The 12,587-nt window shown below is 38.5% G+C and overlaps 2 protein-coding genes across 10 annotated transcripts in view; one reads left to right on the forward strand and one right to left on the reverse strand.

Moving 5' to 3' along the window:
• mlh1 (mutL homolog 1, colon cancer, nonpolyposis type 2 (E. coli)) overlaps positions 1 to 1,457 on the forward strand; it is a 3,239-nt gene extending 1,782 nt beyond the window's left edge. The window contains exons 2-3 of the mRNA XM_055162955.1: positions 379 to 519; positions 1,208 to 1,457. Coding sequence (XP_055018930.1) covers positions 379 to 519; positions 1,208 to 1,357 — 291 coding nt within the window. The 3' untranslated portion in view covers positions 1,358 to 1,457. The remainder of the gene's footprint in view (positions 1 to 378; positions 520 to 1,207) is intronic.
• Positions 1,458 to 2,382: 925 nt separating this feature from the next.
• The window catches only part of lrrfip2 (leucine rich repeat (in FLII) interacting protein 2), a 37,378-nt gene continuing 27,173 nt past the window's right edge, over positions 2,383 to 12,587 (reverse strand). For 4 of the 9 annotated variants that reach the window (XM_055162585.1, XM_055162583.1, XM_055162581.1 and 1 more), the window contains 10 exons: positions 12,099 to 12,170; positions 11,112 to 11,282; positions 10,016 to 10,108; positions 9,137 to 9,229; positions 7,937 to 8,038; positions 5,830 to 5,959; positions 5,280 to 5,447; positions 4,952 to 5,031; positions 4,763 to 4,867; positions 2,383 to 3,501 (listed from right to left, as the gene is read on the reverse strand). In XM_055162585.1, the coding sequence (XP_055018560.1) occupies positions 3,391 to 3,501; positions 4,763 to 4,867; positions 4,952 to 5,031; positions 5,280 to 5,447; positions 5,830 to 5,959; positions 7,937 to 8,038; positions 9,137 to 9,229; positions 10,016 to 10,108; positions 11,112 to 11,282; positions 12,099 to 12,170 (1,125 nt within the window). In that variant the 3' untranslated portion in view covers positions 2,383 to 3,390. The remainder of the gene's footprint in view (positions 3,502 to 4,762; positions 4,868 to 4,951; positions 5,032 to 5,279; positions 5,448 to 5,829; positions 5,960 to 7,936; positions 8,039 to 9,136; positions 9,230 to 10,015; positions 10,109 to 11,111; positions 11,283 to 12,098; positions 12,171 to 12,587) is intronic. The other 5 variants (XM_055162586.1, XM_055162582.1, XM_020933483.2 and 2 more) reach the window with 3 other exon arrangements.

Consider the following 12,587-nt stretch of genomic DNA (forward strand, 5'->3'; position numbering starts at 1 on the left):
TAACTCAGATGGTAGATGGTATGATTTGGTACATATTATAATGGTGCAGTATATATAGATTTAGTCCAAAAAGTAAATTATATTATTTTAAAGGGCCTTTTGTAATGTAGTTGTCTTAATTTAATCAAACAGAATTAATCAAGACTAAAGACTATATCACAGATTTATTTTTTTTATTTTATGATTTCTTTGTGACTTAAAATTGTATGTTTCATTTTTATTAAACTACTCCGACCTACTGTGACTTTATATTTGGTAGAGATAATCACATTATTAAAAAAGCTGATGTCAAATGATTGTGGCAATTTGTGAAAACCTTCATGTAGGGACTTTTCAGGATTTGTTTTCTGTGACCCCAGGCTCTAGGTCCGGGTTTAGTGTTGTGAATGTTTTTGTTTTGTGTCTCAGGTGAACTGGGACAGTGAGAAAGAGTGTTTCAAAGACTTCAGTAAAGAGTGCAGCTTCTTCTACTCCATCAGGAAACAGTACATCCTGGACCCGCAGCCTGGAGACGACCAGGTATGTATCATCAAGATTTTAATTACTCTTAGTTTATTTTACTTGTACATAAATCTGTATAATTGTACCTTATTTAGCACAAGTCCTTTGTCATTTATCCACTTTATTATCCTCATGCCATACGTGTGTACGACGCATCTCTATGACTGAGTGCAAGATGATGAATTGATAACTTTAAATACTTTTCTGTGCTGCTGCTGAGGATTGAATTTCCTCTGGGATCAATCAAGTCTTATTGTTTTAAGTTTATTATCATTGTTTTGATTTTTGTTAAGATATTGTAATGTTTAAGCTACTGTGTCCCTTGTGGGTCTTGTAGAAACAGAAACATTTTATAGTTGTAATGAGAAGGAACGTGATCAGCCTACAGACCAGTTTTTAAAGCACCCTATGTCAACAGATTTGGTCTACCCTCTAGTGGCGAAACTAAAAATGACAAGTCTAGGAAACTGCTTTGATAATCTGATACCCGCTAAAGGACATAGAAACAAATTACAACTAATAAAAACAAAACAAAATAAACATAACAGAAACTATAAAAAAAAAACAATTCATTATCATTAAAAGCTATACAGTAAGCATCTAGTGATTAAGTCATATTTTGGAAATCTTACAAAACAAGTTATTAAGCTTTATTTAGCATAACTAGCGTTATTTATATGATTCTGAAATATATTTTATTTTTCAGGACACAGACTCGTGGCGATGGAAAGTTGAACATGTGATTTTCAAAGCGTTTCGGACCCTCTTCAGTCCTCCTAAACATTTCAGTGAAGATGGGACAGTTCTGCAGATCGCAAATTTACCAGACCTGTACAAAGTGTTTGAGAGATGCTGATTATTAACATGCACCAGTCCACAAATATATGCTGCCCTTTTTTTACTGTTTAATGTATATTTTGTAATGTAAATAAAAATATTTCATGGAGTTAAAATAAGAGCATTGGAATTGCATTTTATTAGACAGAAATATTGCCAAATTAGACAGCTCACAGGTAAATCTTTTATTTTAATAATTTAATATGATCTGAAAATCATTTTATTTGTGATACAATTATTTATCTAATCAAAAACAATTATTTATAATCTGTTTTAAATAATTTGGGAACACATTTTCCTCATTTTGAATCACAGTGGCTTTTAAAACACCAGTCTCAAAGTACTGCTAATTAACGAGAAGCATAAATCTTCTTCTCCAGGTTAATCTTTGACAATACATGAATGTGTTCAGAAAGATCAATATCTGAATTTTAACTAAATGATGTTTTATTGTTTATATTTTCTTAAATCTCACATGATTTACTGATCGGTCTACCCTCATCTATGGTCATGAGCTTTGTATAATGACCAAAAGATCACGGATAAGCAGTTGAAATTAATTTCTTCCACATAGCGACTGGGTGCTCCTTTAAAGATAGGGTGAGGAGCTCAGAGTAGAGCCGCAGCTCTTCAAGGGAGAGGAGCAGCTAAGGTGGCTTTGGCATTTGTTTCAGATGCCTCCTGGACGCGTCCCTGGAGAAGTGTTCAGGGCATGTCCCACCAGGAGGAGGCTTTGGGGAAGACCCTGGACACTGGAGGGACTATGTGTCTCGGCTGGCCTGGGAACACCTTGGGGTCCCATCAGGAAGCTGGAGGAAGAGCCCAGGGTGAAGGAAGTCTGGGAGTCCCTGCTTAGACAGCTGCCTGGTCCCGGATAAGTGGAAAAAAAAATCAATATATTGCACTTCAAAATGTGTTAATGTGACAAGCCTAGTCTGGTCCAAGTTTAGTTCCTGGTTTATTCCCAGTTTCGAGGTGTGAATGCCGCCCATGTGCCACTCTCATGTCAGCAAATCAGACACAAAGAAAGAGCCGCTTTGTAAACACATTTGTAAATTACACATTTATTTTCAAGAAATCTTTTAAATATCTGAAAAATTTCCATGAAACCTCAGCAGACACAGTTGTTTCTCTATTATATATAGTCGCAAATACCGACTGCACCTTTTTACTTTAAATACATACCATCATCATTTAGTACCTGTTTAAACAATGAGCAATGGAGTGGTGCGGACCCCCAGTTTTCCTTAATGCAAGAAGGCACTTTACTGAGAGGGAGGATGGGGAGAGGCGGCTCTACAAAGCTTTTGTTAAAGAGTCATTCATGCAACTTATCAAAAAAAAAAAACAACCAAAATACGCCCAAGCACCCAGGCAAAGAAATGCAGAAAACATGATGTAGTACAAATACCTGTAAATTAAGTAGTGATTCAAATAAAAAGTCCAAAAAAGTGCATCTCCCAGCAATATCATAGGTTTATTATTATTATTACTGAAGACACACTATGTAACTTTTCTGGAGGAAGGTATACAACTTGTCTGTCACCACGGAGACGTTACTGCTTTGCGTAAATGTTCCACAGTATGGCATTAAACACATCCATCTTTCTTTTATACAATTACAAGTGTTTTATTGATTAAAAATACCTCGAAAAACAGGTGAGTGGGGTCACCTCGCCACAGATCTGACCTGTAACTTGACCTGTAACTTAATGCCACACTGCAGAACATTCCAAGCAAAGCAATAACATCTCTATGGAGACAAGCAGGCACCAGAAAAGTCACACAGTGCATCTATAAGTTGTTGTATCTCCCAAACGCTGCAGGACAAAACAAGAAAATTGGACACTGGGACATTTTTTTTTCTTCTGTGCTACGATTGTTTTTTTTTGGTTAGCTACAAATAACAAGTTACGATGATGTGCTCCTGGTGAGGTTCGGCAGTCACAGAGAGGGTGCAGGTTTAGGGTTCATCATTCATTTGTTTGTTTGGATGGATGGGCCTGTGGGGGGCAGAGGGGCAGGGGGCTGGTCGGGTGGGAGCGGGTGTTTTTATTGTTGGGACAGTAGCGCGTTCCTGTTGGCCTTCATCTTCTCCAGGCGTTTGACGAGGTGGTTGTTGGTCATCTCCATCTCCTCGATTTTGTCCAAAGCCGTGCGCAGCTGAGAGACAGAGAGGGAGAGGGAGTGAAAGAGAGAGAGGGGGAGAGGGGGTGGGAGAAAGAGACAGATAGAGAGAGGGAGGGAGAGAGAGAGGTAGAGAGCGACAGATAGGGAGAGGGGGTGAGAAAAAGAGGCAGAGAGAGAGAGATAAAGGTAGAGAGACAGAGATAAAGGGAGAGGGGTTGAGAGAAAGAGACAGGGAGGGAGGGAGAGGGCGTGAGACAAAAAGACAGAGGTAGAGAGAGAAATACAGATAGAGGGAGGGAGAGGGATTGAGAGAAAGACAGAGATAGAGAGAGGGAGGGAGGGATGGGGGGGTGAGAGAAAGAGATTGAGGGGTAGAGAGAGAGAGATAGCGAGAGGGAGGGAGAGATAGAGATAGAGAGGGAGAGGGTTTGAGAAAAAGAGAGAGAGAGATAGAGAGAGGAAAGGAGAAATAGAGAGGGAGGGAGGTGGAGATGGGGTGAGAGAAAGAGAAAGGTGGAGGTAGAGAGAGAGAGGGAGGGATAGAGAGAGAGGGGGAAGAGGGAGATGAAGAAGGAAAGACAGAAAGGTGACAGAAAACATAATAATAAAAAATAAGCATTAGAATTGGGCAGTTTGTAAATGTGATGTTTCCTAATGCTGGCTGACCAATAAACCCACTTTTACTCTTTGGCTTTTAACACTGCGTGAGATGTGTGGTCCTCCATGTGTTTTATTTATTTTTATGTTATTATTATTATTATTTTTTTTTATGTTTTCATTATTTATTGGTATTCTTGCTCTTATGAGATTTGACTAATTTCATTGTCTTAATGAGGACTAGTGGAGTTAAGTAGAACTTTATGTTTATATTTCTATTGGGCATGTTTTATTCGTATTGGGCAGCACTTTGGAAACTGTTTTGTTTATGTAATGTACTAAAGAAATAAATTGAATTGGGTTGAATAAACATTGTGAATCTCAATAAAAATGTATGCATTTACAGTAAAATAAAAAAGCCTCCAATACAATGTAAAAACAGATAAAAACAAATGTATCCATAAATTTGTGGTGATGATTCTTGATACTGGTGTAATGAAAGGCTGTATGATTCGTATAAAGTTAATAAAGGTTGAATAACACAAAAAAAAACACTTTTACTATTTATTCTTACAGAATACTGGGAGAAACAACACTGAAAAATGTGATTAAGTGAGACTAACCTAGCCCAAAAGCTAATTCGCTTCAACTTTTCAGGGTTAAGATGAGACCACACAGTGAAACAATGACTCTTTACCTCTCTTTGTAGTTTTCTTTTCTCTGCTTTAAGTTCATCTTCTATTTTCTCTGCGTTATCGGCTGACGCCTTGTACCTGGCCACCTGCCCTTCAAGTCTGTTTATCTGAAATTGCAGACACACAATACATGTGTTAAAAAAAACAATTCATGTTCAAATCAGTACATTTTTAGGGTCTTTGCTACTCACATTTTGCTCCATCGTACCCATTTCTTGTTCTGCTTTAGATAGCTTAAATTTATATTCACTAATCTGTCGGTTTGCATCTCCTGTGGAAAGTAATGGTTACAATTAATTTTAGCCCATAACAAGTTTAAAAGAAAAATAAATAAAAATTACAGTAGTTTCATACTAAATACCCCCAAAAGCTTTATCTCGCTCTCACTGATTCCAATAAATCACTTTAATCTTTTTGATTTCTATTTTTTGTATTATTATCTTTTTTGGCACCCCACTTCACCTATTTCTGCCTGTTCCAGATGATATAAATACAGTAGTTAACCCATCGTCCTCTTACTCTGCATCTCTATGTAGTGCAGGTCTGTGCCGTTCTCCACTCTCTCTCCGTCCGTGTAGCCATCGCTCTTTGCGTGTTTCTGCTTCTCCTCCTCCAGTTGGTTCTTCAGTTTCCTGATCTGAGCCAACAGTTCGTCTTTCTCATCCGCCAACTTCCGTAGCCTCACGTCTACACAAGGAAATCAAAAGAAAACAATACAATCAGAGGAAGACAAGGCTTTATATTAGCAACCTCAAATGTTTAGGTCCTTCTGAGCAAACACAGTTACTTTTCTAGTTTTACTTTTACCTAAACAGTCAAATTATTTAAAAAAAATCTGACATTTGATACTGTTAAAATCAAAGTTTGGGCACTTCATCTTTGGGTTGTGTTATTTCTGACCAAAACAAACCCATTGTACCAAAATATGGACCATTTTGTTTTTGAAAACCATGCAGAGGGATCTGATTTGTGCATTTATAGATAGAAGACATGTTTGTGGCTTCAGAGTGCTACACCTATAAATCTGAGATGATATGTCATGGCTCCATGCAGTTCACATTAGACTCACCCAAAGGTCCCTCTCCTGCAGACTCCAGCACCTGCGCCGCCTCCTGTGTTACCACGGTGATGCCAGACACGGGCTCGTGGTTCACGTCGCCATTTGGGGTGCCGTCCGGGATGATCACCAGACCGTGTTTCTGACGGAGGAGGGGGGAATTAAAAGTTTATTGCAAAATACAAAATTAAAATACAAAATCTTATCCAGTACAATGTTGTTTACCACTCTATCTCAGCATTTTGGAGAAGGTTTTGTTTTGTTGTTTGTAAAATCTATGATATAAATAAAGTGGATTTGGACTGTACAATTTCATTTAAAAACATTTCTAAATTATGATAAATATCTTCACCAACCTAGTGTGATAAAAAAAACTCTTACTTTTCTACAATATTAATATAGGCATTTTAGGAAACAGATTTTTCAATGCAGGCTTTTTTCTCTTAACTTTAGTGGGTCAGGTTTAAAGATCATAACTTAAAATATATTGCAGTAGTAAAATGCAATCACAAATCACACTGGAACGACCCTGAGACAACTGAATAGATATGAAGGTATAGGTGTACTTTCATTGTCTGTTTACTAGTTTGGATAGTAGGTGAACTTTTGCTTAATGTATTCCCAGGGGTGAAACTTTTTCCACAGAGCTGCTGCTAAAGGAAGAATCGCTGACTGCGTTTAGTTCGGAGCCGTGAGCAGTTTCTGAACCAATAAACAGCAGTAATCGCACACAGCACCGAGCGTAACAGGAACCATATGAGATGACAGAAGGAGACAGGGGCATGAATCAGAAAAACAGAAGGATACATAAAAGTCTCAAGAACACAAGGGAAAGAGAGTCTGTACTTGAAAATTTGGTTCGTTCAGATACACAACATAGGTACATTTATTCTTCACGTACATCTCAGCAGGGAAGAGAAATATATATGATCAGTTGTGCTAAAACATGTGAGTGTAACCTGCTTGACTTGATGGAAATGTCAATTCTTTGCCTGGAATGTTCCACAATATGACATTACACTTATGGATCTCCAAGAAGACAACAGGCCAAGCTACAGCTCACACTAACAATGTTTTTCCAAGATATTTTTGTAATAGAATAAATGCAAGATAGATCAGTTTAATGCTGTACTGTGGATATTCCAGGTAAATAAACATCTCCAAGGAGACAAACAGCTGACTGTCCCAAGAAACATTAAACCTGCATACCTTTACAAATCTGAAGTGTGTCAACTATCCCATAAGATTATCTAACTGCCCCACTTTGCTTATTAAAACATGGGTATTCATTGGCCAGGTTTACATGATGTTTTTTAATTCCAAATTAAATTATACTGAATTATATTATTCTTCTGCGAGTTTACATGGAACATGTTAAATTGGCTTTATTTAACTCCGCTCAATGTCTGGGGGTCGGGAAAGGTTCCAATCGGACAGGGACACAAATGTATTTACATCTACCGGAAGAAAACACACGATTGGCTGGCTACCAGCTTTTGTGTCATCTCAGATTGTCATTACGTATGAGGGTGCGTACCTATATTCCCCGGTACTGCTCCAGTTTGTATGAGAAGGGGAACGGCGCTCAAAGAGTCCCGGTGTTCCTTTAGTTCAGTGGGGAGTGATTAGGTGCCTCGGCCTGAGAAGCACTTTCCCCGGGAATAATCATTAGGAATTAAGTGTTTACATGGTCTTTTTAAAGCGGAATTAATTTTTTATTTCTCATTAAATTATTTTTAATTGGAATTAAAGCTCTCATGTAAACGGGGCAGCTGACAATTAACTTCAGAGAATACCTGTAATATCACGAATACCAGTATCCTATATTTGGCCTGCTGCTGTGGCCGATACCTGTTAATTGCTGAGACAGATATTTAGCTTTTAAAATCCATAGCGAGGCCCACAGATTTGTATTAAGTTAAGTAACAATCGGCCAATATCGAAGAATTTGTATTGATATTGGAAAATACCAATACTAGAACTGATTTATCACTCATTGCTGTCACCAAGTATCTCATGAACCCATTTTTACAAACAGTACCACTTAAAACAAAAATGCTGATTAATAATTTTGATCTTGTTGTCCACTAGTACACCCAGACATGTCAGTGGGACCTACCTCTCCTGCTTTGGCCTTCCCCTTGATGTCAGCCAGTTCATCTCTCAACTCATCCCTCTCATTCCTAATGCAATCAAAGTATTCTTTCTGCCTCTCTAGGGCCTGGCCACACACACCAGAGGAGAAAGAAGAGAGACAAGAGGAGAGGACATTTGGAAAGGACATATGAGACACAATCACAGAGACTACAGTGGGACATGCAGAGACACATGCAGAGTGCAGCATCCATTCAAAACTATGGATGAAGAGACACACCCACATGCAAGAGGTCAAACCATGACATCTTACAAATCCTACTGAGTTTAACTGTCTGGAAACTCAATTTTTTGAAATTTACTTTGGCTTTGAAATCATGCAATAAACTGTTACATTTCACTGTACTAACACCAGATGGCAGTATCGAACCCATTAAACCAAGTGACCAATATCTTCAGTTGCTTTACTTTTCAGAGATAAGGGTCATTGTCTCAAACAAATGTAGAGCTTGCATTTATTTTGACATTTATAACTTCATTTTTTAAAATATTTTTTGTGGCTTTTTAAGTCACAAAAATTAAGCTTCGTTGTGTCATAAAAAATAGCAATCCCTAATACTCAAATTTTGCATTTTTTAAAAAAACAGCATTTACAATGTTATTGATATTTTGCCTTCATTACTTATTATTAAAAATCTTATACATTTGACCCAGATCACAGTTTGGTCGACCTCTATGACATGCTTACAGGAATACAGCTGAAAAAAGAGGAGAGATGGGAAGAGAAGTCTCTAAGGAGGAAAATATTGCTTTTATTCTATTTTCCAAAACACAAACTAGAGAGATTATCTCTCTCCAAAACCATATCAAACATAGGCTATAAGCATTGTCTCATGCTAAAAATAAAATAACTTCTGCAGCCAAACCAAATGGTCTACTTCACAGGCTGACCACCACAACAAGCTTTGACTACAACTATACTGGATTAGTTATAGATCAAAATTAAAAACCTGGTTATTTCAGCATGCAAAAGTCCAAATTAAACTTAAAAATCACGCATTTTCTACAGTTGGGTCTCCATCATGCAGAGGCAGCTTGAGAGGCAAAGAGTCTTAAAGGAAACACTCTTTATTATAACAGCATTAATAGAGAGGTTCCTGGACACTAGATCAGGATTCGTCTTTTGCCTCTCACAGTTGCCCGAGCTCCACGAGGGACCTCCTACCCCGATCTTTTTGTCCTTCCAGTTTATCGTTTCCTGGAGGTCAAACACCTCACGGGTCAGGGTGTCTAACTTAGTCCGCATTTGCTGGTTCTCCTGCAACGGGTGAGTGACGGAAAAAAGGATGGATAGAATGAGTGAGAGTGCAGTAATGAACATAGAGAGAGAGAGGGAGAGAGAGATCGAGTCCCCACATCACAGAACGAGGACTTCACTGTGCAAACATTTGATACAGTATGGTTGATTTCCCCATCATTGCAACCCCCTTTTCCTCCAGCTAAGGTACAGTACTTTGGACCTAGGCCAGCTCAAGATCAGCCTGGGTGCTGAGCTGTGGCACCCACTGTTCCTGACTGGTTGACTCAGCAGTACTAAAAAATGGGTCAACGCAGGAAAAAAATAAAAGTATAAACATTCAGGTGTACCTTAATCTTGAGACTACATGCTTTCCTGTTCTATATGAAGATGTAAAGTCTGAGACCTTAACCTCTTGAGTTATTTGATTTGGGTTTGATTTGTTCAACATCAAAGTTGTGGGTGGAATCATTTGCCGTGAGCAGGGTCCAAGCAACTGCATTTGAAATGGCTCGTCAGGGTAGTACATTATTGCCAATGGAAGTCATGACTCTTCCGGTTTGGGACTACTGGGACATCTGTGGTCCATGTGGGGTTGACCTCTGAAATGAACTTCGGCAAAGTTCAGCTAGAAGTGGCATGAGGCCCGGCAGTCGTGTGAACCAGAGCACTGACACCGAGTGAAATGAAAAGATGAAACTTCATGGGAAAGGTCCAATGTCGGCCCTTCCCAATTAAAAGCAGCCTCTTCTGGTCCTGTTTGGTGGTCTGGAAGGGTCACACACAGTGCTTTTTGTAGTGTCTCACCTCTATAAGCTCATCCCTCTGACGCAGCCCCTCTTTAAGTTCTTCCTGTTTATGCTGCAGAACTGTACACTGGTGCTTCTGTCGTTCTAATTCCTGTAAAGAGGAAAAATACAGATTATAAGGAGCTCAAATTATTATGGTTTTTCATGAGAAATTACAATACATTTTTTAAAATACACAGCCGATGATCAATAAGCAATATTAGACATTTTAACTCATTTAACTAATTTATTATGTAAAATTACCAAAGAATAACAAAATCAACACAAAAGCTGCTCAAATTTAGCCTAGTGCCTCTGCTCAATTTCATCTCTCTCCAGCAACTAGGTCAGGAATCAGAATACACTAGATGGTTTGCAAAAACCCCAGAAGTTGTAGACCGCACACCAGCCAATCAGTGAAGAGCTGTGAAGCTGGGTCCTTTTTGTGGTACAGCACAACTGTAAATAAAGTGGCCGAGATGGATGTAGACAAAGACAAAGATTCCCAAGAGGATTTAAAACCTGAACAAAGAGAAAGTTTGGTGAATTTTATCAAGGGGAAAGATGTTATCACCCTTCTTCCTATGGGATTTGGGAAAAGCTTAATATACTAGTTAGCCCTGTTAGCGGCACATTACATACATCATGACCAAATAGCAGCGATTAGTTAAATAAATAAATAAACCGAGCGAACGAATCCTAATGGTGCGAGGTCAGATGGTTTCCACAAAGTGAAACTGGCTGATGAATCAGGCTAGCTCAAATTGCCCTGTTTTACTATTTAGACTATTTTTTTTAACCCATGTTGCTTTTAGTGTAATTTACAACCATAAAGCGTATTCATATTGATCATACAAAATATAATTTTTTTTTTTTTTACTTTACTTTTTGTCCCATACCACAGATGGCATAATTCTGCCATTCCTTTAGCTGTACACTAAAGATTAAACTCTCCACCTTGGTCTTGTCCTCCAGATCTCTCTTCTTCTTGATTATTTTCTATAGTCGACTAGTCACGATTAGTTAGTCAATTAATCACTGCAGCCCTAATCATTACAATAGTTTACATAATGTACAGTAAAGTCCTCTGGTGTTAATTTGGTTAATCTGTTCACCTTTGACTTGTCCTCCAGCTCTCTCTTCATCTCAGACATCTGCTCCTCCATTTCCTCGATGACGTCTTTGAGCGTGTCCGTTTGGTAGATGAGGTTTGCTTTGTCGTTGTCCAGCTGTGCGTTGGACACCATGGCTTTCTTATACTTCTCCTCCACTTCTGTCAATGACTCCTGTTTATTCAAATTATGATTGTTAGAGTAAGTACGAGTTAAATTACGATTATTTTAACACAAACCAGCCACTGTACATGCATCAGGACTGGGCTCTGTGCTAAAACACCAAAGTGGGTATCCAGTCAAAACATGTTAGCAAAAAAATACTAATATTCTCGCACTTGGTAGACTAGTTTGTGATTGACGGAAATGGATAAAATAATCAGACTGCATTGAATCCTGAAATGAAAATGTAGCACTATCAGAATAAAAGATACTATAGTAAATTAAATAAGAGGAAAGTAAGACTAGAGGTGAGGTTTGTTAGTAATCTACTGGCACAAAATGCAAAGTAGTGACAAGAAAGTAAAAGAGCAATTTAAAACCAGTATCAGAGCTGGTGGTTTACACGAAAATCTGCAATTCTAATAGTAGCAGTATCAATAAAAACTAAAATATAGTTGCATATTTCCCAATGTTTTAAGATTTTTGTTGTTGTTTCTAATTAATTTATTAAAAGCTTTCACAAATCTCTGTATAAACAATATGATAGTACCTATAATCTAGTTTTCCCAGCATGTACAGTTTGTTAATCCAATACAGAAATTGTCTTTGAACAGGCCACAACCAGTGAGTGAACATAGGGTCATGCAAGGAATTGTTTTAGCATTTCAAACTGGAAGCACCAAAGAAGACGATGGAGAGGAACAGGAGTGGGGTTAGTGGCACCACACTGCCCCCAGAGGGACGACAAGGTGACAGGAGAAAGGTGCAAGGACGTAGGTGCTAGGACATAGGTGATAGGAGGCATGCTGCGAGCTCAAGCCCCTCTACCTTCAGCTCTTTTAGGCCCTGCATGTAGCGGCCTTCTACATCCTGAATCTGGTCCTTTAGTTCATAGATATCCTGTAGAGCAGATGGGGAGATGGGAGGGAACGGATGGAGGGAGTCAAGGAGATTATCAAGGAAGAAAAAGATAAAACAAGCCCCCAACTACCCAGGAAGACACAATCCAGCTGGTAGACATGACCACTATAGAGCAAACGGTGTAAGACTTTAAAAGAGACATAGGCAACATTCAGCTCATCCAATCGTCCTCGTGCATGAAGAAAACTGTGCAAACATTTAGAGAGGCAGGGAGGGAAGTAGTAAATCACTGGAATAGACATGAAACATCTGGATTAGCAGCTAATGCAAAAAAATAGCACAACAGTTTGCATATGACAACTAAATATTATTATCAGAATTTGAAAATGATCTTAAGGTCCTTGGCTGTTTCATAGTTTGTTCAAAATTGTTGAATTGGTGTCAAGCCTCGTAATA

This window comes from Boleophthalmus pectinirostris, unplaced genomic scaffold (genome assembly GCF_026225935.1).
Source record: "Boleophthalmus pectinirostris isolate CB_2022bp ecotype Guang Dong unplaced genomic scaffold, ASM2622593v1 HiC_scaffold_5, whole genome shotgun sequence".
Lineage (NCBI taxonomy): Eukaryota > Metazoa > Chordata > Actinopteri > Gobiiformes > Gobiidae > Boleophthalmus > Boleophthalmus pectinirostris.